Source organism: Loxodonta africana, chromosome 4 (assembly GCF_030014295.1).
Source record: "Loxodonta africana isolate mLoxAfr1 chromosome 4, mLoxAfr1.hap2, whole genome shotgun sequence".
Taxonomy (NCBI): domain Eukaryota; kingdom Metazoa; phylum Chordata; class Mammalia; order Proboscidea; family Elephantidae; genus Loxodonta; species Loxodonta africana.
The window spans coordinates 59,008,556-59,031,258 of record NC_087345.1 but is presented as its reverse complement, the minus strand read 5'-3'; the positions used below and the strand labels follow the sequence as shown (position 1 = coordinate 59,031,258).

The window sequence follows — 22,703 nt, the reverse complement described above, 5'->3', positions numbered from 1 at the left end:
AGGGTTGCTTATATATATATTTAAAAAAAAAAAAAAGTGCCGTCGAGTCGATTCCGAACATTTCGTAGGAAAACTGGTGGCAATGCATAGTACGGATCCAAATAGTTAGGCTATTACAAAAGCCTAGATTGAGAACCCAAATTTAGGCTACTGGCAGAATTTAGAAAGGATGGGGAGAATTGACAGAGTTTGGCACTTAAACTGAAGGAGGTCACCAATGGCTTTCTGACTGGAAATATACAGGACAGGCAGATTGAAGACATTTTACTGAAGATGTTCAACACAAAGCTGAATCCAGCAGTCTGGTGAAGTAGACGATACCCATTAGGGTAATAGTAGCTTTGAAGTGACAAATGAACTATGGGAGTGGAAAAAACAAAGCAGAAGTTAGGCTCTCTTTTTGCCCTAAATCCAGAACATATGAGGTAAGTACACTGGAGGAGCAGGAAGAGGAAGGTGACCCCATGACGGGGCCACAGAACCAATATCAGAGTCACAAAACTGCAACCACTCAAGTGTTCTAGGTCTTCAGGGGTGGCAGTAGAAGAGCCTCAGGCATTCTACAACTAAAAGCAGCAGCACCAGTGAACCCACTTTAGCAACTAACCAGATGTTTGAGCACTGCATAGCTTAATAGCTTTAAAGACTCAATCGTCTGTAAGAGCCCATGAACACCTAAAATCCTTTCATGAGTTCTTTTCTCCTTAAACAGGTAAAAAGCTTCTGTTGTTTGCAACTCAAATTTCTGATTAATAGCCACTTGAACAAATCCTTCTAAGGGACAAGAATCCAAGAATGACTCCCCCCTTCTACAGCCTTCTTTCCATTACACCACAGCAGTCTGAGACTACTCAATTTTATCACTTTTGATCATTGAGAAAATATTTAGTAAATGCAATAAAGCTTTTTAGAGGCGACAGAGAAGCAATTTTTTCCAAAACTGTAACGGTGGAGGAAAAAGGTGGAAATTTGTTTGGGTGGTGGTAAGTAGTAAAGCTACTTTTTAAGACGAACTCAGGCTTGTAGCAGAAGATTTGAGCATAGAGGATTTGACACAGATGACAGGATAACTGAATGTATATCAGGGATGAGATACAGAATTCTGTAGGGGAACTGAAACCATTCCCGAAGCCCACTCTTCAGACAAAGATTAGACAGGACTACAAAACAAAAAATAATACACGTGAAAAATGTGCTTCTTAGTTCAATCAGATACACAAGGCCAAATGGGTAGCTCCTGCCCAAAAGCAGTATAAGGCAGGTACAGGAACTGGCTGAAAGGACACAAGGAACTGGGGGGGAGGGAAGGGGAGGGAGGGGAACGTACTGTCACATTGTGGAAATTCCAACTAATGTCACAGAACAGTATGTGTATAAATTTTTGTATGAGAAATTAACTTGAGCTGTAAACTTTCGCCTAAAGCACAAAAAAATTCTGTGGAGGTAACCAGGCCCAGAAAAGTGGAGAGACACCTTTTCCATTGAACTCAGGATATCTTTTTACACCAAATTCCCACATTGCCACTAAACTTACTAGAAAAAGCCTCATGTCTTAAGAGGTAAAAACAATGGCTCACAATTCATAACTATAAACCATACAAGTAAATCAGTTAAGTAACAACAGCATCCCTTAACAGGTCAGAAACTAAGTTATCACTTTGTTGTTCCTAATAAGATTTCATTTACATTTTTGCTGGTCAGCTTCTCAACCTCATTTGTGCATGCTCGACTCTTGAGAAAGCTATCAGGCAACATAACATGGAAAGACTGCAGCCTCCGCTGAAAGCTGATTCGTCCTGACTAGTCCTTTTTGGCTGTTCCTACATTACCTGAGACATGTTTATGAAATGTCCATGACCAAATAATTATTTTATAAATCTGAAGCTCTTTGTCTTATGTGGCAAATGGGGCCATCATCCTAACCTCCATTACCCCAATTCCTGACTCAGATTCTGTTCTAGATAACATGTCCATGTCTAATACATTTCTCAGCTTCCTCTGGGCACTATAAGCGCAAATCATAGGTGCTTCTTCAGAGGTTGGATGCCAGAACACTTTTGCCTCCTGCAGTCACTCTTGCTGCCTAGAACTCAAGACATGATGGATAGAGCTCCAGCAGCCATTAAAAATGGAAGCCTGAAAACCAAGAAGCTCCTGTATCAATTTTGGAGTCTACATGTATACCTAAATTTCTTTTATATGAGAAATCTCTATTTTAAGCCACTTTGTATTTGGGTTGTATAATACACATATATACATACACAGGGCCCTGGTGGCACGACCTACTACTGCTGCTGACCAAAAGAACTAAATGAATCAAACTCACCAACTGCTCCTTGGAGGCCCTATGGCACAGTTCTACCCTATCCTATGGGGTCACTATGTCGGAATCGACTGCAATGTTTTGTTGTTATACACACACACGCACTGGAGAGGTAAAAGGGAGAACAGGAATATCTGAATATTGTTTAAAATTAAGTCTAGATTAACTCTGGTCTCTGAAATCTCTAGTGTGAAGTAAGAAGTTGTGCGCCTCAGAGTATCTGAAAAAAGCCAGCACTAGTATTTCGAAGCAGAAGCCTGAAACCAAACAGCCTGAGGTCACATGCTGATCCCAACACAAGTCATGTGTCCCTATTTAACTTTCATCCTTACTTAGAGTAAGGAAGCACTAATATTAATCAGTATTTGCCTCACCCAAAATAGTAAATTCTTTAATCAGTAAGCATTAAAAAAAATTATCATTCTTTTAAAAAATTGCCATCAATTCTTATTCATGGCAACCCCATGTGTGTTCAGAGTAGAACTGTGCTCCAGAAGGTTTTTAAAGACTGATTTTTCCTAAGTAGATGGCCAGGTTTTTCTTCCGAGTCACCCCAGTGGACTCAGAACTGCTAACCTTTTGGTCAGTGACTGAGCTGTTAACTATGGACACTATACAGGGACTCCAAATAAGCATTTTGGTCTTTCAAAATTGCTAAGACTTACATGTTATAAAGTGAAGTCTCACCTAGTTTAAGATACACAAAGCAAAGCAGTGAAATCTTCCTCAACCCCACTGCAGTTACATCATGCGCATCACTCATCTGTGAAAATAAATCTGTACTCAATGGCCATTTTATACTTACCACTTAAACTCCTTTACCAAACTTGACACTTTTTTGTCTCAGAATGATTTATGCATACATTTGTGAACTTCATTTCTCCAGGAAAATAATTCAAATTATTAAATGCCAAAGATGAAAAAACCAAGTAATTTTTTCTCTTTAAGCAGGTATACAGCACGCAGTTTAACCTTTCTTGATGTTTCTAGTTATTCTGAAAAACTAGCTTTTATTAAAGCAACACCATTGTAGCCTACTGTATTTCCAAAAAATACAATTCATGGCCACTGTAGTTTCTCACTTTCCAAAAAAAATCTTACCACTCTTTCAGCAAGAAGTGGAGTTTCCTCCCATTAAACCTACGTGGGCTTGACGGATTCAACCAGTGGAGTACATTAGTGCAATGTGATTTCCAAAAGTAGGTCATAAAAAGTCTACTTCTGCCCACCTAGCTAGCTCTTAGAATCCAGCCACCGCGCTGTGTAACAGCCACGTATAGGAAGAGTTCTGGCCACAGACCAGCTGAAGTCTAATCATTAACCACCAGAGAGCAGTCTTTCCATGACTCCAGTCCTAGCCTTCAAGCTGCCCCTGCTGGTGCTTACTAGTGCTGATATGACTACCAATGCCCAGTGAGCAAAATAAATCTTGTCAATGTTTTAAGACGTGAGGTTTTGGGAAGTTTGTTATAACCACAAAAACTATTTATGCCCTCTTTATATTCTCACAGCTTCACTTACAAGTTATGGAATAGTATACAGAGTAAACAAAGCAACAACTGTGAAAATGGCACAGAACGGGGCAGTGTTTCATTCTGCTATACATTGTACATAGGGTTGCAATGAGTCAGAACCAAATTGATGGCACCGAACAACATACACAGACCAGTTTTGTTCAATTTTATTGGTTTTTCTCAATATACACCACTCAGTGTGTATAAGTACATGACTACAGAGGACCTGAGTTTATCTTGATTTAACTTATGAGACCCAACTAATGGGAACCAATCATTTAACTTGCTACATGGCTCCACATAGGATTACAGTTGGTACATTCCAAGGAGTCCAGGTAAATCTTAATCGACCTGCATACACAAAAAACCATACACCTACTATGTTCCAGGCCCAGTGCTGGAAGCCGGAGAATCCAACAGTGACCAAACATCCAGTTCAGAACCGAAGAACCAAAGACTATGGCTTGAGTGCAAAGGGGTTTCTATGAACTATTAATACATATAAGGCTTGCAGTAAGAAGAAAGTGAAAAGGCAACTATGCCCAGCTGAAAGAGTGCACAAATGCAGGTTAGGTAGGCTGGATTGTTGATCTCCCACTCATTCACTGAGCCAACTCAACAGAAAGACAACAGTCCCAGCCTCTTGATTTTAGGACTTCTAATTTACCAACAGGCTCAATCCAAGTCTGAAACACATCTGTTCTCAAACCAATCTCCTACCCACCTCTAGAAACATCCCCAATGTCCATGGCTTCAGGTAGTCAGGGATGGAGAAGTGGATGGGACACTTTGGGTGTTTTGGAGCCATGAGTAATCTAAACATAATCTGACTTTAGTCCTACCACAGATCATTTCTGGATTCAAGCCAAAGGTCAGAGAAAATAAATCAGCATACAAAAACACATAGACTGAAAAAGGTAACATGATGAAACTTCATAAACTTAGCTGACTTTAGGTAACACCAGCATACTTTCTTCTATTTTTAAAAATTCCTTAATAAAAATTCTAAAAATGGGCAATTTGCATTTAGATACATTAATCAGTTTTATATAGACTAAGGCACCTTTCAGTCAGGAGGCATTCTGCCTTGAACTCTCCCTCCGCCAAGTATAAACCAGTTCTGAAACTGACAACTACCAAAATCAATTTAAAAGCTGATCCCAACCACAAATTCTAAGTTTTACGTTTAGGAAGCACATTTACTAAATGCTCATTGTGTACTACTTTGTCTACAATAATGCTTACCATAATTCTCATCATACAGATGAGAAATTGAAGTTGAAAGGACAATAGGAGATGGACTCCAAAATCTGTTATTAACCATAGTAACTCAACGTATGGCTTTCTCAAATTTCCAGTGAAACTGATGAGACATTTGTTTAGGAGCTGCGAGGTTTTAGTGTAAAATTTCATCTATTTCATCTTTGTGATTTCTTATTCTTATACCTATAGAGCACTCATGTACAACTTCCAGTGGGAACTGCTGGCTCCACCTATTTGGTTTGCTACATGGCCAGTCATGGTAAGGACTAGGGTGAGGCTAAGAAAAATCCTACTGTGTTAGACTTACCATTCCCCACACTGAAAGGAACCAGGGATCCTTCGGGAAATGGGACAAAGAGCTCAGAAAATTTAGTTTATGAAGTACATAAGTGCCCAAAAAACAATGGGGACACATCAAAAGAACATAGGAGCCAGCTTGAAAAGCAACCCATCGGTCAATTCTGGACCAATTTAAGCATCAAAATGAATCATGATTAAAAAATTACTGTAGTTTCATAAGAGAATGCCTGCATTCTCAGGACATACAGAATTATTTTAGGGGAGAAAGGGACACCATGTTTGCAACTTCCTGTCAAATCATTCAGAGAAAAAGCAGGTATTATGCACATATGAAAATGTGGAGCAAATAAATGCCAATGTAACGTCAACTGTCAATAAATGGTGGATATACAGGAATACCTTGAACTTCTAACTTCAGTTAGAGCAAAATAGCAAAGCAGTACCAAATCCTCCCTCCCCCGCAAAAAAAAAAAAGCCTACCTAAAACTTGACTTTAGGAAGACTCACTGTAGAAACCTGTAATTTAAAACAGTAAAATAAAAAGGAAGTCAGGAATAGAGGGGGAAATGGAATGTGTGGCTAATTGCCTTCATTAACAATTGCCTCTCTTTGCTATGAAACCAGAAATGGATGGTGCCTGGCTATCATTACTGAAAATGTGGATCAAACTCCATAGAAGAGTCCTGATTAAAAAGGGGAAAAGGGAGAACTTCAAATTCTCTGGACTCCAAACTTTCTGGGGCCATGGAGGCTGAATGAATCCCTGAAATTACTGCCCTGAGATAATCTTCAAAACCTAAACCAAAAATACCCTCTTAAGTCTTAAAACCAATCAAGTTTAAACTAGTTAAAAAAAAAAAAGTCTACCTTAAGCTTTATGCTTTTAATAGCTCTCTATATGGGATCAAACTGACAACAGCAACTTGAAAGATTTAATAGGAACCTTAGAGGGCAGTGATTTTAAGTTAATGGGGGAGGAATAACTTAGAAAAAGATGGTGAGAACGGGTGTACAACTCGAATATAAGCATCATAACTGAACTGTCCATACAGAAGATGAATTGGTATATGTTATGCTGTGTATATTCTCAACAAATTAAAAATTTTTTTAAAGTTTTGTTGGTTAAGAAAATCCTTCTACAGCTCTCTAAAACCACCTTGTTCTTTTCTTCATCCCTTACACTTTGACAGGCTCCCATCACCATAGCCTATTTTCTGCTCCTATTTATGACCCTGGGGTCTTTACTACTGGTATTCCTTCTAACTCAAAATATTCTTACCTTCAAATGGCTCAGTCTATCATTTACGTTTTAGTTTAAAAATTAGCTTCATAGAAAGGTCAATCTCATTTGAAATAGTCTAAAGAGGTAGTCTTTGGCATTTAAAAGCCTTTAAAAGGACTTCCATTGACTAGGCCATCTCTTTGATCTCTGTTCTCCAACCAACGCTTTGAAATGTGCTCAGGATCAGGATTCTTGTTCCTCTACCTCAAACTGTTTCCTCTCAGTCTCCTCCCTTCACTCTGCAAATTCCTATTCATCTCAGCTAAAAACTCTCACTTCCTCACACAAGTTCTGAGCATACTGGAAAAAACTTTTACCGCTCCATGAAAAATTTATCAGAGCCAGCACTGCCTAATTTCATTATGAAAAATTACACACATTAAGGAACACTAATACCATTAATCGTGGATATGAGATGTTGACTTTTGGCACTTGGTTTATTAATCCATTATTCCTAGTTACTACTTCTTTTTAGTGTTTTAAATTTAAAACCTATGAAGAACTAAAAGTACTGCTTTTATTTTAAGTAACATTACTTAGTTTCAAAAACAATAAAGCTCCAAACAAATACTCAAAAGAGATCTACAAAAGCTACACAGAAACTTGCAATTTCCACAACGAAAATAAGACAACTGAATTAAAGGGTCTATTTCCTCCTTGTAATTTATATTTCTAAACTGTTACCCTCCATTTCTCATTTTTATTTTATACTTAAGAATTAGCTGATAATCTCAGTTTTTAAAAACTGGAAAATCTGAAAAACTGAAAGTACAGTGTATTGCCAGTGAAATGGAAAAACAAGAAAAAACAAGATACAAATATGTTGTAATTTTTAAAAATTCACTGAATATATCAATTAAAATCCTCATGGATAAACACTTGTTCTTAAATAAAATCACATTCCAACAAGGATGTTATCATTTATCTTAAGTCACTTAAGTGATCCTTGATCAGTCCAAGACCTTGACTTTTTATCCAGGTTATATTTTAATGTCTGAATTTTTAAACCAATATACAAAATCACTAGTATACATGTCTAAGTTAATTTCAGTATTATTTCATTTACATTTATTGTTCAGCTATCAGACTAAATGCTTTAAATAGCAAATTATCTAAACTACAAACACATTTTCAAAACAAAATGGAGCTCACAATTACTGAAGTATATATATACTGCGGAAGATGTTTAAAAAACTCACTTAGCATATGTATATATCTTTTCTGAAGTTCCTACAAAGAATGTATGCTTTTCTAAATTATCAATCTATTTGTATACTTACATAGTTGGCTGGATTTATCTAGTCAAAGATATAAAGGCTAAAATTTTTATAAGATGACCCCATAAAAATGGACTTGAAACCAAAGTATTCAAAGAATTTGTGACTATTGTTATTGTTAGGTGCCATTTAGTCAATTTTGACTCATAACCCCATGTGACAGAATGCAACTGCACCATAGGGTTTTCTAGGCATTAATCTTTGCGGGAGCAGATCACTCTTTCCCAGGTCCTCCCACAGACACACTGGGTGGATTCAAACCACCAACCTTTTGGTTAGCAGCCTAGCACTTAACCACTGCACCACCAGGGCTCCTATTTGAGTATGAAAAGTTTACTATTTCTATATGATACCATAAGGTTTTCAAACAATAGCTCTAAGGTACTCTTTATTTTTAATAACAGCAATGGCCTACAACTCAGATAAACCCACAAATTTATACTGTCTTATAAGCAGCAGCAATACAAACACTGTTACTCCATTATCGTATGGGAATTACCATAGACCACTTTATCATTAACCTATTCACAAAATAAGGGAAATATTTGTCAAAGTTAACGTTTCCTTTTCACAATTGTTGTTACGTGAACTAGAGGAAATATAGGTAGAATCCCATTTTTCTGAATTATCACTCTGTAAGCCAATTACACATATTATAGAAATGTTAATACTTCAGAAAACTAGGTAAAAGAATTATGAGAAACTGCATAAATACAACTTTAAAATATGTTAAACTAGCAACCAACCTATGAAATTTGTTCTCTGCTTATTTCCCATACCTGAATGACTATAAAGTGATAGCTTGAACTGTTTTCGGAGTATTACTTTATAGGTAATTTTAAATGAAATACTGTTTCTAGAGCGGGAAAAAGAAAAGGAACTTTTTGGTAATCAGTGCCTGGGCTGGAAGAAAATACAAACTGAGAATATAAAGATAAATCTTAAAGTATCAAAATGTTTATGGCTATCTCGGAGTAAAATCTATCATGAACTGTAGAACTAATTTGTAATCTTCAAAGAGGTTGCTCTTAAAATAATACAAATTTACAGGCCATGGTGGCCTACACACAGGAATAGCCTACTCTAAGACAGTTCTACTCTTCCTGAAGAAAGTATATATATTTATACAAAATCAAAAACAAACACCCAAAATATCACAAGTAAATTTTATAATATAAAATCCAAATTTTATTAAGGATTTGAAATTACATTATATTTCAAATTTCTAGAATGAAATTGAACCATTTTTGAGCTGGAAAAATGGCGTAAGTGAACACTGAAACTCCAATTTTATTAAGAAAACAATTCCTCTGCAAACCACCTTCCCCCCTTGTTTAACAAGATCAAATATCTACCTCTTCACTTTGGCAACAGCTATTTCCTAAAGGAATGAAAATAAAATAGTGGTTTTGCTACTTCATTAAGTTCATCAAAAAATGGGATTCTATCTTTAGATAAAAAAATTTTTAAGTTCTGAAAAAGCCATAGAGATGATGAGCTATGGGTACAAAAACAACCTGTAGAGAATGCCTAATCTAAGCAACCAAAATCATTCTGAAAGTTGAGTGAAAAAAAAGTTTTCACTGATTTTTTTTTCCTACAAACTATTGTAATTGGTTAAGGATTTCCAGTAGTTAATTAAAATCTCAGTAGTGAAATGAATAGTACTATACAAATAGAAAAGTGTTCACATTCCCAGATCTTACTTAATACGACATTTTCAAAAAGGAAATCATCACCTAATAATTAACCCAATGTAATTTTATTAAGAACAGAAACTCTTAGCCTTCCTCTGAGTTACAATCTGATTAGTTCACCCTCACAGTCAAAGCTTTAATTCACCACAAAAAATTAACAGTAATTAGCCTGAGGTATTTTAAGTGTGGCTCATCTCTGAAATTTAATGGCAAAACGGTTTTTGTTTTTTATTTCCACTTTAGTCCCCTGATCTCTGTATTTACTACAATATGGTCATCTAAAATACCTCAAAAACAAAACAAAGCTCTCGGACCCTGTGGAACAGCTGCTCATCAATCCACCTCACAGGAGCCACACTATGATCTGCACGTGCTGCCTGTCCACGTCCGTAATACAGGTACTTGGCCTTTGTTCTCCAGTTTAAGAATTATCAATCTCTGGAATAAATAAGATGCTATCATACTTGTGGTACACTAAATAGGTCCAAAATTTTTGAGCTTTTAATGAGACTGAGGAAACATGTCACAAAATTTAACTTAATATGCCTCCACACAACTGTGAGGTAGTTAAGGAAACAGCACTATCATTTTTAATACACAGTAAACAGAAGCATGAGTAAATGACATACTCATACTTAAGCAATAAGAATTAGAATAAGCTGTAGAGACTTGGGCCTTCTCTCTACCCAGAGTAATGAAATTTAACTTTATAATCCTCCTTTTAAAATACACATCATTTAAGGTTTTGTCTTTCTTGTTTTAACACCTTATTAGTAGATATAGTACCATCTTCCAAAACTGGCACTCTTTTCTTCAATAATATGAAAAACTGGGTACAACCATTTTAAGCTAGGCCTCTGTCTCTACCTGAATTAATACAAAATTAAGACATTACCTTCTGAGACCTAAAATTGTATTTGACATTTTTATTTTAAGTTGCAAAAACAAAAACAAGCAAACAAACAACAAAAAAACTTGAAATAGGCTTGTCAAATGATGTAAATTCATCCTTTCCAGAGAAGCAGAAGGTAGACCCTACCACAAAGAAAAGATGCTTAGTTAATGGAGGTTAAGTTTAAAAGTACAGTAAAATAGTATAAAGCTAACTTCTGAAAATACTAGGTTTTATTCACTTCCGTGTGGGCAATGGAATACCCATACTATTATGTCACTAAAATACAAAAATCTATAATCAATCTGATAGTAATCAGATGTGGTCTTACTGGAAATTCTTAACCATATACTTATCTCACTAAGTTAAAAAAAAAAAAAAGCAACAATGAATTCTCTTTTAGTGTAAGTCACTGCATTTCCATAACGAAGTAATGAAAGGCACAGCTAATACAAGCAGACTTAAACCCATTCAACTACAGGCTGAAAAAATACTTTGGTTCTTTAGGAAAATAATTTGCAGAACAAGAAATTTGTTTTATTTACCAGTTCTGTTAATGTACATAAGCTGTAATCTAATAGCTACATGACAAAAACGCTCCACAAGAACCAAACTATACAGCAATTAAATGAACATGCTTGAGAGAATCTGTGCATTCAACATATCTGGCAGGAAAACTACAGTTAAAATGCTAAGTAGAACAAATTGGTCTTTAAAATCAGTTCCTTTCCTTTAAAAAAAATTACAGAGTCTACCAAGAAAATACAAAAACATAAGGCTGTAAGTAAATAATAGTTGTGTTTAGGCTATTACACTGCAGGTTATCCTCAAGGTCACATACATCCTGCTTCACTGTTGCTTGCACTCTGCTGGGTTTTGATCCTTCTGTTAAAGGAAAACAATAAGTCAATCTATCTTCTACCTACTTTACAGTGAATTTCCCAATAAGTAATTGACTATCTTAACTATCAGTACCTCAGTTCTGTCAACACTTTTGCAAATTAAAGAACAATGATGGCAAGTTATTATTCAAACATCAGTTAAGTCACTGAAATGCAAAAACAAAGCCCTCGCTTTTCATTACAGAATGAACTCCATAAAATGACACACCAAACCATAATCTTAAAAAAATATAAACAAAATGACTAAATAACGTTAGCCATATAAGCAATTACTTTTAGCTTTTTGTAATCAGTTACTCTAAGATATGAATTCCATTAGTACTTTGCTGTTAAGAGCAATTCATACCTGTTAGAATATTTGATTTTAAATTACCCTCTTGCTCATTAGGTTAAAATATCTTCTGGATATTTGACAGCATTTAGCAAATGAATGAACACTCTAAAGAAAAACCAAAAGCTTCAAACGAATCCTAATAATTTACTATTTATCTTGTGGGAGATAAAGGACTTTATAAACCCTTACATTAAAAATTCCCAGGAATTATGGAACAGTACCCCCGGGGACTGGACAGCAGAAGTGGTTGAGAGAACCTAACAAACAGCATTGCCCCCCTGACCTGAGCAACGCTATATTCCTACCTTTTAAAAACTGACCTTTCTTTATAAGTTTTTCTTTGGAAGAAAAAGAATCTAAGAACACAGCAACACATTTTTTAAAATGCTCAAAAACTATTAATAATGTTCAAGATAATGTTACATTAAAATAGAATCCTAGGGTTTACTTTCCTGAAGCTAAGAAGGTCAGAACCAAAAAAGATTATCTCTTAGAAAAGGTGCACTGAAATTATGTGCACTGTTCAAATGCCAAACAGGATTAAAAAAAAAAAAGTCAGTTATCCAGTTAATGGGTTATTAAAGAATTTAATGGGGGAAAATAAACTTTAGTATTCAGAACACTAACTCTTACTCTTTCACTCATCAGAAAACACCACCGATTTTGCTCACCTTCACGTCATAGTCTGGGTCATTTTCCTCATCTTCTTCTTCCCCTTCCTATATTAAAGTTCAAAATGCATCCATGAAGTAGGTACAGTAGGAAGAAATGGCTCATATTGTAGGGAGAATTTAATACAAGTTACTCTATAGGTCAACAGATTTTCATCATTACAGAGTTTGGTGATAACGCAATTTAATTTGAAAGCTTCTAATACGAAAATTTCCCAACACAACTCGAGACATCCAGACAGCTTTTATTGAAAAGATTTACTGCAGCCAACGTTGAAAAAGTTTACTGCAGCTTTTGACTTCTTCAAAGAGCTGATAACCCTGCAGCAGAACAGAATTATTTGAAATAAAAAAAAGTGTTGCTGAGTTTTACAATTTATTTATTGAAACCTTATACATACATTGTTTCGCTGTAGAATTCTAAAATCATGTTTTCTTGGTTTTTTCCCAAAAACGTTTTTATCCCATATGACAGAATAATGATCATAACACGGAATACATAAAGTCACACAAACTGCTTCTCAATGTGTAAAACAGGTAATTATTTGCTCATTTGGTAAACATTACCTCATCTGCTTCTTCACCTTCTTCATCATACTAAAAAAGGGGGAAAAAAATGATGAAGTCTGAGTGTAACACGTCTTGTAAGAATGACATTAACATCCATAAGTGTAACCATTAATAGCTAAAAGGAAAAAAAACTACTTTCCCCTAAGGTGACTAATTATAAAATAACACAAGTACAGTAACCTCAGGAGTAATTCAGCTCAGTGCCACATCTACACCTGACAACTGAAAATTAACCTGCACAATCATGTAGACAAGTGTGATCAGACAATGACTACCATGAATATTACTTGCGCGTACTTACCTATGGAATAGGCTGCATGATATACACTTAAAGCCTATTCTAATGATTGTCATTTAATAATAAAAATACCAAAAATATTGAGGGCCACCTAACTTCACCTTAATCATTACCTAATATTTCCTTTAATAAAAAGTCTATGCCTAATAAATGTTATCTAAAGTACTAAGACACTTCCACGGTCTATCTATTTGTGTGGTCAAAAGCAAGAGCATGATCATAAATCTAAAACACTAATTCAATGTAGTCTTCCTATCAGCAGAAACATAAAAACTAAGTCCACAGATCTGAAAAGGACCTACTTAAATCAGGAAAGCCTGTAGAATAATTTTGGATTATTCTATGTCTTGCTTTTTAAAAAGTACATCTATTTAACTCAACCGCTCACCAATTCTGGCTACTAAACCCTCACCAAATGACTTCACTGACTGGTTTGGACTCACTCACATCATCATCATCATCTTCAATAGCTTCTCCAGTAAAGTATAACACTGATCTTGGGATTATACGCTCACGTAAAAAGTGACCAATTTCAAAGTCTGCAGCAAGGATAGCTTCAGCATCATCATCCTATTTATTTAGGAAAAACAAAAGCACAGAATTTGAGAACAACTTTGTTATTTAACTTAGCATATATGAGACTCTTGGGTTTAAATCATACAGTAAAGGAAAGAAGCTCTGAACTTCGCTTTTTGTCATTTCACAGACAGGCACAGTTCTGACATTCCAAATTGTTACCGTATTTCCAATGGAAAAACAAACACAGAAAGAAATCTAAACAGCATGCAGTTAGTGAACTTAGTAGTCAGATTCATAAAGGGCTACCTGTCCCATGCATTGCAGGCTTCAAAAAAACCAAATGCTAGCAACAACCATTCCACTTCCTTCTTTCAAGAACCAGTGCTTTAATTTCAAATATAGTAAAGAATTCGGTAAGCAGTAATTCAACTTACCAAATCTCCACTCTCAGGAACTGCAAAATTGAGAAAATAAACTCAAATAAACAACTAGACAGAGCTTATTAAAAAAAAAAAAACCATCAACATCAAAACTAAAGCACTATTTACCTTCGGGAGGGGCAAAAAAATTAAAGAAAGAGTCATTGGAAACGGTTTTAGTCACAGTACGAACTGTTCCACGTCCCTTGTGTTTTTGCTTCTTCTTAATGGTTTTCAATGTGACATTCTTTCCTTTTTTCCAATCTATCTGGCACCTTCCAAAACAAAGTGTGAGAAAAGGCTTATATCGTAATTAGCACACTAATATCAATTATGATTTTTAGAATTAAATGCTGTATTTACTGGTTATCAAAACTTACAAAAATTAGTTCAAATCCTTTCAGTAACGGTACAAGGGAAAATTTTTAATTTTAAACAGTTTTTCAAAGTAAATATCATATTTACAATAAGTACAAAGTCGCTATGGTAAATTTAAATACCCACTCCTTTCTAGAAATAGATGTTATAGTCTAAGGGCCAAGAGGAATTCTATGGATAAGCTCTTCTTAGAAACCATTTTACTAAAACACTTGGAGATATATACTATGTATATAGCATGTACCAAGCACAACAGACTAGCAAATACTAAGTATTGTAAATTGTAAGTAAAACAAAATCAGATAATAATCTGTTAAAAGTAGTAAAATTAAACTCACCCTGTACAACCCATAATTTCTGGTCCATCAAAAGAAAACGGATCAGAATCATCTGGTTCAGACCTCATCCTATACGTCTTTGTCAACACTTCATTTGTGAAATACTCATTGGGTTCAAAGTGAAACTCTAAGACAAAACTCTTAAGAAGAAAAGTATAGACATTAGTTATATGTCTTAAATTTTAATGCTTTAGTAAAATAGAACTTATGTTGCAATTTTTTAAGTATGTATAAAATTCTGAGAACAGTATTTCTACTCTGAAATGTAATTTTGAGAATAACTGGAGGAGGGGAAGACAATAAGCCCCAAATTTTCTTCAAAGCAAAATGAGGCAAAAAATAAACTGAATATAGTTTAATTTACAACTACTACTTTTCAACTTATACAATAAGCTAGACACACTTAAAAAAACTGATGAAATTTTCTTTCCCTCCCTGTCCTTCCTACCCATATAAAAACCCATATACCCACCACCAAACCAAAACCAAACTCACTGCCATCAAGTCGATTACGACTTATAATGACCCTATAGAACACAGTAGAACTTAGAACTGCCCCACAGGGTTTCCAAGGCTGTAATCTTTACAGAAGCAGGCTGCCACATCCTTCTCCCAAGAAGCGGCCAGTGGGTTCAAACTACGGACCTTTGGATTAGCAGCTGAGCAGTTAACCACTGTACCACCAGGTCTCCTATATCTGCCATACAGGAGTCTTCTATATATTAGACTAGAACCTGAGCTTGACAGAGAAAGAATCCTACCTAACCTCACTGCACACACTACAATAATCTGCAGTGTACAGTACCCCGTAAATGACATGAGCTTGTGTGAGGTTACTGCCTGAAAGAGGGAAATAGGGACTCTCTAAACTGTTTGTTTTATGTAATTCCCAGACATATGCCTTTTAATACGGAGTATTTGCTTTCTCATGTTCCTCTGCCACTGTATTTTTATCCACTTTAACCTAGCCTCGAAATAATTACGACTATGTGAAAACAGTTTATGTTCAGAGGAAAAGAAATGGGAAAATACTACATTCCAATTAGCAACATCCAAACATTTATTTACTACCACCAGTTAAAAGAACACCAATATCACTTTTAATTCCTTCCCACCCCCATCCCTCACTTTTAAATGTCACCTCTTTTAAAAAGTTGTATTTATATACCAGTAAGTATCTAATGTTATAAAACTGAAAATACTTCAAAGTTCTTTTACCATAGGCTGGCCAGCATCTGAGAACTTCACTTTAATATCTTTCAAGTGCTTCAGAATAGGTTCATCATGTTCCTTCAAATTAAAAAATTAAATACTATCTTATTAAGTGAGACATAAAATATTTTTATAGTGAAGTTTTATATAACAATTATGAACCCTAACTTACTCTCCAGATAATAGCTTAGACTGAAACCAGTTTATACTGCCAATGGTAAGAAAAAGCAACTAAATAGAAAACTAAAAACTGCATCATTATACATGATGAATAATCAAGCTGAAAACTGCAAAATCATGTCTAAGTAAGATGTTTGTTTTTAAAATGTTTCCTGATTACAATTACTGCCTTTTCCATCTGTTTCTTGTTTCTTTCCTTTATTTGATCATCTTCTACTTTGATAAAGTAGAAATGCAATAAGCAGTCATTGTGTTTAGATCATTTCTTTTCGACTCACAAGGCAGGTACTACAAGCAGCTTAAGGAATGCTTCTGACTAGAAGAGACAAAGTTTCCCAGAGAAGGTGACATTTGTGAAAGATCCTTTCCAATGTTCTTTTAATATGTAAATGTCTCCTGGAATAGTTTTTGTTTCAGAATGAAAAGATCTTTTGGGGTAAAAATAAACTCCAAGATTCTCATGTAGAAGCACATAGGTGTTAAGAAATTATCAGTCAATAATGAGCAGTTGTCAATGGGACCACTTCATAATCTAATTTTGAAAAATGGGTTTCAATTTATTTGATTATGTTAATCAAAGTCAAAATTTTTCCTCTATAGATACCTGTTTCAAAAAAAAAAAAAAATCAAAGCAACCATTCTATAACGGTAAAAGAAAACTAATAGTCAGGGCCTTTTAAGTTTCAAAGATAAACTGGTATTTTTATGAATAAAATTACCTGAACCATATCACTGAGCAAGTCGACATTCTTAAAAACAGTCAACCAAAATTCAGGAATTCCTTTGGGGTCTTCTTTTTCTTCATCCTTTTTCTCATCTTCAACCTTGGCCTTTTCTTTCAGCTCCTCCTTATTAAGTGACAGTACACATTATTGAACACCTAGATTAGATCCTCTTGATAAAATTTTATACATCCTGTCAACTTACATGCAGTGTCAGAAATTACAGAAACCAACAAACCCACAATCATCAACTGTAACTTTCAGCCATGAAGTTCTAGTCTAATTATATAAACACTGCTGTCACTTCTATCAAAACTGCTACCACTCCACTAGGGCCCAGAGCCACAGGGAAAACAACTTTAGTTAAATAGAAAAAAAAAATTTTTCCATGAGAAATAAAGCTTTAAGCCTAGTAAACAGGAAAAGAAAAAGAAATATAGGCGGTGTCCAGTGGTTCAATTCTTGGTATTCTTAAATATAACATTCTCTTTAGTTTTTAATATTCAACACTAAAACAGTAAGAAGCTGCAGGGTCATGTAATAAAGCCCTGGATTTGTACCACAGCTCTGCCATTGATTATTTGTAGGCAAGTCAGTTAACTATATATAGGATAGGCTTCCATTTCTTCACTTGAAAAATGGGTATAATTCCTTGTCATCATGAAGTTCAAAGGAGAAGTTTATATAAACCAAAAAACTTTAAATACTATAAAAATATAAGGGAAAATATGAGTTTAGGTACAAGTGGTGCCAGGTTGAGCAACAGCTCACCTGCATTCGCTATTCATCTTACAGTAAAACATTTCCTAGGTATAAAAATACCACCGGTTTTATTATATTATACTGCAACATCAAATGCTAACAATAACTCAACAACTAAAAAAAGTTAACACCGGTACTAACCGAGATTTCGTCCTCTTCATCTGGTTTCCATTCACATTCTTCTTCTGTAGGTTCATAAATTGCATTGATGATCTCGAATCGCTAAAATGATTTAAAAGTTTGCATGAAAACACTGGCACCCAAGCTAAGAACTAGTGACTCTCATTGAAGAATCTTAAGAATTATTAATGCATGCTATAATTTCAAGAGCCATACTGACAGTTTTCACAGGCACCTCTAGTTAACAATCCTCTCAGTGAGAGGCCTACATACTAACCCACCTACGAAGTTCATAAGCTATTTCTCATTTTAGAAAAATATGCAAATATGCATTTCCAGAGCTTTACTGTCTTCTAGAATTTTAGATAAATAAAACAAGGTAGTAAAAAGCATTACCTTATCAAATAGAGGCTGATAAAGAACAGCGTATTTTCTTTCAAGATCATGGACTTCCTCATAGAATTTGGCTTCTATCTGTGCACATTTAACTTGAAGGTTTTTAAGAGCATTCACTCGTCTTTTAACTACCCTAGGCAAGCTGAAAGGTTAGAAAGCACCAGTTACACAGCATCACAGTAAAACATGGTCACATTTCTTTTATCATGCTGAAATGGAAGCATTTTTAAATGTTAGTGAATGATAGATCTTCTACTATTTGAAGCAAAAGGTATACAGACTCAATACAGAAAGCAATTAAAATTTAAGACAGATATAATTGTATGAACCCCTTGATTATAAACATTTCACAAGCAGAAATTTAACCAGGTAAACTGTTAACATGTAAATTATATCACCAACCCTACACATTCCACTGTAATCAAGTTCAGTGTAGGACTTCACAGTGCTGGCATCTCAGTTAAATGCAGTCTTTTTTATGAAGTTAAGTCATAGACTGACCATCCTAACTCTGAGACTAACAATTATTATCTCAAACTTTTTAAAAATATGGTTATTTACTCTACATGTCACATTTATCACCAGGTGAAAGGGGAAGAGCATGTGAACATTTGGAAAAGGAACAGTAGCCTACACCACAATTTCCTATTTTAGTCCTTATGTTTAATTTGGAACTTGACATTAAGAATGTATTATTTTATCAAAAGAAGACATGAATTTTTTTTAAAAAAAAAGTTTTACTGAGATATAATTCATATCCCATAGAATTCATCTATGGGGCATGGATTTTTAAGATTATATATATATATCTCGGTTATGAGCCTCTTGAAGAATGATTAAACTTATAAGCACTTTTACCACCCAGGGAAATGTTCACATACAAAATTTACCTAACTTCAGGGAATCCGTGAAACAGATCAGAACCCAGGTTAAAAATTCCTGCCATACACAGATTTTTGTATATAAATAATTCTCTTACTAAACCATTATTTTAGTTAAGATAATCAGAAACAAACACAATGACCTAAAAAAACCAACTTCCTATTTCTTATCATTCAAAGTAAAAAGTTCAATGTTCTATCAAGGTGGTGAATGAACTAGCATGAGCTGCTGCCCTCCCTACAGCCACATCCAAAAAAAAAAAAAAAATCAATCAATCCTAGAATAACTTTAGAACTGAGAAGGAAATAAGTATCTCCAGTACACACACACACATACCCACACACCATAAAAACAACTTCTGGGTAAGGTTGAAGCTTGTCTTTAACATGGTATAGGATGAGCTGCAACCTGGGGTGGAGACGGCCAGAGTCGGGAGCAGTGAGAAATCAGACTGGAAGAAAGCGTTAAGTTCTCTCTTGCTCACAACCATCACTGCCTGCCCGCTCCACCTTTTCCAAGAGCCCAGTGCCATGTTCCTAGGATAGCATGAAGACAGAGTTGATGAAAACCGGAATGAATCTGAGTCTCAAGCACTCACTCCTCTACCCCCTCCAATCTAATACAATCAAAGAAGACTGCCTCCTCCCAAAGCTGATCAGAAAAACACAGACCACAGCCTGACTGACCTTTATTTCTCTTCCACTATTCATTACCAAAGTAACTGATACTCCCCCAGTGTACATGAGCTCAAAGTCCAAAATAACTGTACACTTGAGGAGTACAATTCCTATGAAAGAATGAAATACATTATCATTTCAAGTAGCATTACTAGACCAAGAATGTAACTACGTTTAAAGAGATGCGGGGAGAAAGGCTCATGAGGTTGAAAAGCTGTCCTGGAAGGTGGCATGAAAGACAAAACACACAAAAGCTAAGAGATACGGGTGACTAAAGTAGCAACAGCTGAGTTAACAGAAAAAGGGGGGAGGGAAATAGCTGAAGATCTGAGAATGATAAATTTCTCAGTTATATATGAAAATCCTCGCTCTACCCCATAGTCATGTTAGTGATTTATGAATATCAAAGACACAGAAAAAAATTCTAAAGGTACTCAGTAAACAAGAGCACATAAACCTAAGAAAATGAGCCAAACTGACATAAGGCATTTTTCAGATATTTAAGAACTTTGCACTTGTAATTTTATAGCCAGCCAAATTATTATCCATATATGAAGACATAATAAAATACTTTATCAGGTATATTCGGCTTCAGGAGGTATACCTCATTACACTAATTAAAAACAATTTTGGAGGAAGTTAAAAAAAAAAAATTCCAAGAGAAGAGAAAAAAAATAAAAGAGGACCAGAGAAGTCAATAGGAAAAAAGCTTAGTTAGGTATTAGGTTATGAGCTGCTAACACAGTAACAAACAGAATACATTAACTTTGAAACCAGCAGAAAGCAACCTGATCTAGCCAATGGAAATTAAAAAAAAAAAAGCACAATAAATAAGGAAAGACAGCAGCAACAAGTCCAAAAACAGTATCACTTTCAAGAAACGTAAAGAGGTTAAACTTGCTGATAAAGAAGCTAACATTCATACTAGAAGAATATAAAAGGATGGAAAAGGCTATACTAGGTAAATACAAACCAAAAGAAAGCTGGGGTAGCTATCTTAATATCACACAAAATAGAATTTATGACAAAAAAAGGTATAAAATACAAAGAACATTATATATCAGTAAAATGAAATGAAAGAGATTGATTTAGAAAATAATATTGCAATTATTATTGCCTGTCCTTGAGCAAAGAGAATGTGACCCAGCTGAAGCTAGGCCCACAAATACTCACATGGACACTCAACTGGGCCCTGAGATAAAGACAACAGATGGGAGGATCTTACAAATTATCTTTTAGGGAAGAAAAATATTTTTAGGGGACTTTTCACATAAAGCCAATCAAACAGGACACCAAAGACTTTTCACTCTTTAATCTATTCCCATTTAGTGAATAGAAATTTGTCAGACCAATGAAGACCCTCCTGGCTGTCATTACTGAAACCTGTACCCAATGATCTTTAAGAAAGACAATTCAAAATGTAAGATGACAGTTTCTAGCCAATCTGTGAAAGGGTGAAGCTTTCGATGGTTTTGCCCATTTGTCATGTTAATATATAATGATGACTCTGTAACCTTCCTTGGACTTGGACAGACATGGCTGTGGCAGCATGTTTGTTTGTTTTCCCATTCTTGTTTATTCGGTAATGTTCCTTGGACTCAAGACAGACTTGGCTGTGCGGCATGCTTGTCCATTTTCCCATTCTTGTTTATTCTGTAATGTTCCTTGGACTGGGACAGACATGGCTGTGAAACGTGCTTGTCCATTTTCCCATTCTTCCTTATTCTGTAATATTTCCTTAGATTCAGACAAACATTAGCTCTGACAGCGTGCTTGTCCGCTTCTCAACTTTTGTCTTTTTGAATACATGCCAAATAAAACTGTTTTTACTTCCCTGAACTTTGTGATGTTTTTCCCCTACAACAAGATAAATACATCACAAACATCATATACCTAATACATTCTCAAAAGATATCAAGCCAGAGCTGACAGAACTACAGGAAGAAACAGACTAATTAACCAGACATGTCTATAACCTATCCTTCCCAGAAACTGTTACATCAAGCAGGCAAATCAATCAACCAGCAGAAATAGAGCTTGAACAACACATTTAATAAGCTTGGGCTATAGATATATAGTATATAGGTCTTACTGCCCAATAGTCACAGGACATTTACAAAAATAAAACTATTCGGGCCATAAAAGGATACAGATTTTTTAAAAATTCAAGTGAACTATGCATTCAACTAAAGAAAGTGGCTGGAAATAAGAAGAGGGCAAACCCAAAAAGGGAAATATTAAGATAAAAGCCAAAAATCAATAAAAAAAAATTAAACAGAAAATCAAAAGTCAGTTCTAAAAAACATTGAGACCAAGAAACATCTGGTAAGACTAATTAAAATACAAAATACAGAATATGATAAAAAAGATTTTTAAAAATACCAATCATACAATTATCAGTTTGAAACCTAGATAAAACGCATACATTCTTAGAATATACAATTCCAAAACTGCTGAAACACAACTTGAACAGACCAATTAGTGTATTAAAAAATCAGGATGGTAGTCCAAGACACCTCAGGACGACCTCTAGTTCCCGAACTCCAAGGGCCCATGTGAATTTTTAAAACACAGTTCTACCAACCGCTCAATAAACAGTCAATTCCTATCTTATTCAGGTTGTTCCAGAAAACAAAGTAAAAGCTGCCCTGATCACTTCATGATTCAGCTGAAATCTTTACTCCAAAATCAGTTAAAGATAGCATCGCTACCCCCCAATAAGTTTATGTATACACACACACACACACAAACCCAGGTAGTCCCAGACTTAACGGC

At 35.1% G+C, this 22,703-nt stretch overlaps 1 protein-coding gene across 5 annotated transcripts in view; it reads right to left on the bottom strand.

Annotated features, from left to right (window-relative positions):
• Window positions 1-9,699: 9,699 nt before the first annotated feature.
• The window catches only part of NAP1L1 (nucleosome assembly protein 1 like 1), a 37,792-nt gene continuing 24,788 nt past the window's right edge, over window positions 9,700-22,703 (bottom strand). For 2 of the 5 annotated variants that reach the window (XM_064283802.1, XM_010598953.3), the window contains 11 exons: window positions 18,370-18,511; window positions 17,995-18,075; window positions 17,089-17,217; window positions 16,196-16,267; window positions 14,978-15,117; window positions 14,391-14,536; window positions 14,277-14,296; window positions 13,771-13,893; window positions 13,023-13,052; window positions 12,456-12,503; window positions 9,700-11,433 (listed from right to left, as the gene is read on the bottom strand). In XM_064283802.1, the coding sequence (XP_064139872.1) occupies window positions 11,398-11,433; window positions 12,456-12,503; window positions 13,023-13,052; window positions 13,771-13,893; window positions 14,277-14,296; window positions 14,391-14,536; window positions 14,978-15,117; window positions 16,196-16,267; window positions 17,089-17,217; window positions 17,995-18,075; window positions 18,370-18,511 (967 nt within the window). In that variant the 3' untranslated portion in view covers window positions 9,700-11,397. The other 3 variants (XM_064283801.1, XM_003405215.4, XM_064283803.1) reach the window with 3 other exon arrangements.